Consider the following 4,166-nt stretch of genomic DNA (forward strand, 5'->3'; position numbering starts at 1 on the left):
GTGTGTGTGTGTGTGTGTGTGTGTGTGTGTGTGTGTGTGTGTGTGTGTGTGATCGCGATGCTAAAGAGGTTTTTGACACTTAGGACAGAACGAACTCGGCTGCAGCTGGTCTCTGATTCCTGTAGGGAGATGCTGATAGTGGGTGTGTGATTTCCCAAGTTGCACTTAAATAGTTGGCTGTTGGTGGATGTTTGAGAATTTTCTGTCCCCTGTTTTCTGCCCCCAGGGACAACAACAGACACAACTATGGTCTGTAGCTTTTTGAAATGCTCTTCCTCTTTATAAATCTTCTTTCCTTTGTTTTGAAAGCCTTCTTGAAGGCTGTGGCCCCACCTGAACATATAACACTGACAGACAGGCTTTGGTGTTGCCCAGTGGTCAGAAAAGATGCTGTGTCCAGCTGCAAACAGCTGTCAGTTTGATGGTCAGCTGTATTACTGTGATACAAAACAAAACTCTCCTTAATGTTGCCAGTTCACACAGATGTGAGGTTAAAAACCCTACAGTCAAACACTTTTCTTGTTTTCCTTCAATTTTACATTACAGATGCAGATAACTTCTAATACTCACTGTCAAACTGCTAATCACCATTTTCACTGCTTTCAAACTTGCAAAACACTTAAACATATATTTGAGACTGTCAAGTGGTTAGACATTTATTTTCATGTTCTTTGAAGTGTGTGAAGACTGTTTAACAGTTGTTCTGTTTCCTCTCTTCTTTCTTTCCATTAACTTTATTTTGAACAAGAATTATACAGGAACAAAGAAACATGGACAGTATACAACAGGATAAGAACATAAATACAATATACATAGACATGTAAATTATAATGTCAAAATTAAATTGTTTCTCAAGGGTTGTAGTCTTTCAAGGGCAGATATAATTTGAATTGAAACTAGCACTTTATCATTAGTTTTTGTTAAATATCATGTTGATGTAGCGCTTAAGGGTTAGCGCTACTAACTTTTTAGTTAGCGGTGCCGCTGGGATCAATACGTCATTCAAGCCACAGAATGTTATTTAATGGCAGATGTTAACATGTCTTGCATACAATGCTAAATTAGTTCTGTTGACCTTGTGCCTCTTACTCTTCTCCTCCAGGACATGCTGCAGCACTATGATTTCAGTAAATTTCCGTCCCTGAAAATGAAACTGATTGAGTCAGTGGATAAGATGCTGGCCACCAAGATTGCAGTTCTGATGGCAATGATCCGAGAGGAGGAGTCCAAGCTGCCTCCGGCCATGGTGTCCGGTGGGGCGTTTGAGGGCTCTGAGGACGGGCCTTTCGGTCGGGGTTATGGTGAGGGTATTAGTGCCGGCGCGGATGCAGACGACTGGATCGTCAGCCGTGACAAACACCGCTACGATGAGATTTTCTACACACTGATGCCCGTCAATGGTAAGATCACCGGCGTCAACGCGAAGAAGGAGATGATGAATTCCCGGCTACCCAACACTGTGCTAGGAAAGATCTGGAAACTGGCTGACTGCGATCAGGATGGCATGCTTGACGATGAGGAGTTTGCCCTCGCTCAGCATCTCATTCAGATCAAGCTGGAGGGCTATGAGCTGCCCAACGAGCTGCCCAATCACCTTGTCCCTCCGGCCCATCGTAAGAACCCCACTGCAGACGCACTGTACAACCACACAGAGGACTAGAGAACTCACAACGTGCCAAACAAGCCACCAAAGAGAGAGACTGTGATAGAAGAAGGTCCTAATGTGGAGAAACCACAACAGATCAACATCAGACAATCAAATAACTTTTAATGTTACAGCTTGAATATTTCAGCTCAAAGACTCCTGAGAGGATAAATCTGGTTTCAACAGTAAACTGTTTTGAAAGAGAGCTTTGTTGTAAAAACCAAAAACGTTCTCCTTCTCTAAACTACTTCTTGCCTCAACTATTTTGGATTTCTGTCTTCTGTTTGTGATGTATTACAACTTCAGTTTATTTCCACTTTATCACCTACAGTATGTTGACGTGAAAAAATGTGATTTTTTTCCATTGCTATTTTTTTCTGACAAATTAAAGAACTGCTTTAATATTGTAAGGAGTAGTACAAAACATGTTTTTATTCAAACATAATCCTCCTGGTGTTTACGTTGAGTGCTTTATCAAAATTTTCTTAGTATATTTCTTTTTGTTTCTTAAATTGCATTTTAGAAATATACCAAAGCTGAAGTAGACCGACACTAAAATAGTTTTTATTTTTTACATTTTCTACCAAAATACAAATTACAAGCGTGGTGATACTTAAAAGAAACTTTCTCACAGAAAACCCCAAATCAACGCCTGGATGGACCAGATTTTTGAAATTTCCAGTTTTTTATATATTTATATATATCATTGGATTTTTTTTTTTGGTCAAGATTTTATTTATAAAGAATCTCTGTCGTCTCTACTGAGATGGTAGTCACAGCAGAGCTATGACTCTGTTAGTCTGGCACCAACTGTTAAAAAAAAAAAAAGAAACTTGGAATCATTGTTGTTATCCAATATAAAACAATAACATCTAACAATTATTTTTCAAATATATGTAGAAAGTGTCCGGGGTCATTTTTGTTCTACCACATTAGTGGAATGCCATTTTTGTTCCCAAATTTCATTAGATTTCTCTGAATAAGCAGACATCCCCTGATGAAATACCATCTCTTTTAGAGTTTGAACCCTGTCACTTCCCAATGCAACAAAGTAGAAACACCGTCAACTACAGGATTTATGTGGAAGTTGAGCTTAGGTTCCATCCCTTTGCCTTGACCACATGTGAAACTGATGATGATAACAACAATAACAATAGAACAGAATCTTAACTGATATAAAATTGTATGAGGCTGTAAAATCATCTACAACTAACTCAAAGTGTTTTAATAATAGTCGGATGGAAACTTCAGAAAATGAAGAGAACGAAGCCAGATTGATTCTAATGTTCCACATCTGCATGGTTATTAAACCACCCTGTACTCCCTGTGTACTATCACAGAGAAATGGTCATGGGAGATGGCATTTGATTAGTCATGTGACAGTGATAGGGATGCAGCAAAGGATTGTGGGGAGTTAAACTGATGAAGTCAGCAGTATAGTTGTTTTTTTTTAAAGGTTGTTGAAAAGGTTGTGAAACATGTACTTACCAATATATACGTATATTAGTTATTAGCCATAACGACAATATTAATATTGGATAAGGATATCAGGCCAAATTATCAGTCCTTTTGGCACTAATGCCACAGCAGCCTCCCACATTTTTCACACCGGATTCCCTTACTGGCTCTACGGTAGGGGCAAAGGCTCAAACCAAGTCTGCAGCCAACCTCCTACCACCCAATGTGACTGCTGAAAGTGTAATTCAGGGAATTAATTCTTCCTTCACTCTTAAACATCTTGCCATGTCTGCATAATATACAAAACAAACAAACAGGGTGCGGCTGCTGTGGCTGGTGGGCGCCCCGTGAATCTAACTCTGCTTTGGGCCCTAGTCAACTTTGGACAGACCCTGAATGAATGTATCATTTTATTGCTAAATACTGGGCAATGCTCACTACTGGCATATTTACAAATGTGTCTACTGATTATAGATGACATAAATCTGAATGTGTTCATTCATAATTGAATAACTACTAGGAGGCAGTGCCAGCCCAAGCCTTTTTGTGGGGCCCTAAGCAGATCTTCACTGGGGCCCCCCATACCAGCATGACAAACATATTCTTTATTGTTGCTAAGCTGCTCTATGAGTGTAACATAGAGTAGCTACGTGTGTTGCATAGCTATTCTGATATATTATTAGCATAATTAGCATAATCTGTAATTATCTTACATCATACCAGTGTTATTATGGCTACTAGTTTTAACCTTACATGAGTAGCAAACTAAAGAAAAATTGGATTTTGAAATGCAGATCGGTCTTTAAGTGGGTCATATTTTAAGTATTTGAAAGTAATAAACATTAAATTTACAGTAAAAAAGTTAAGTTTGTTAGCTTACATTTCCCCAGCAGTGGCAGCAGCAAACAGCAGGAAAAAATCCAACTATTTTTTTCAACAACTGTTATAGTTTTTTGATGTGTAATACCCTTTCTTTCTTTCTTTCTTTCTTTCTTTCTTTCTTTCTTTCTTTCTTTCTTTCTTTCTTTCTTTCTTTCTTTCTTTCTTTCTTTCTTTCTTTCTT

At 38.5% G+C, this 4,166-nt stretch overlaps 1 protein-coding gene across 3 annotated transcripts in view; it reads left to right on the forward strand.

The window, feature by feature from the left end:
* The window catches only part of ehd4 (EH-domain containing 4), a 26,153-nt gene extending 24,098 nt beyond the window's left edge, over positions 1–2,055 (forward strand). For all 3 annotated transcript variants that reach the window (XM_017302639.1, XM_008398687.2, XM_017302640.1), the window contains one exon: positions 1,103–2,055. In XM_017302639.1, the coding sequence (XP_017158128.1) occupies positions 1,103–1,660 (558 nt within the window). In that variant the 3' untranslated portion in view covers positions 1,661–2,055. The remainder of the gene's footprint in view (positions 1–1,102) is intronic.
* The last annotated feature ends 2,111 nt before the right edge of the window (positions 2,056–4,166 follow it).

The sequence above is a fragment of the Poecilia reticulata genome, linkage group LG22 (assembly GCF_000633615.1).
Source record: "Poecilia reticulata strain Guanapo linkage group LG22, Guppy_female_1.0+MT, whole genome shotgun sequence".
Lineage (NCBI taxonomy): Eukaryota > Metazoa > Chordata > Actinopteri > Cyprinodontiformes > Poeciliidae > Poecilia > Poecilia reticulata.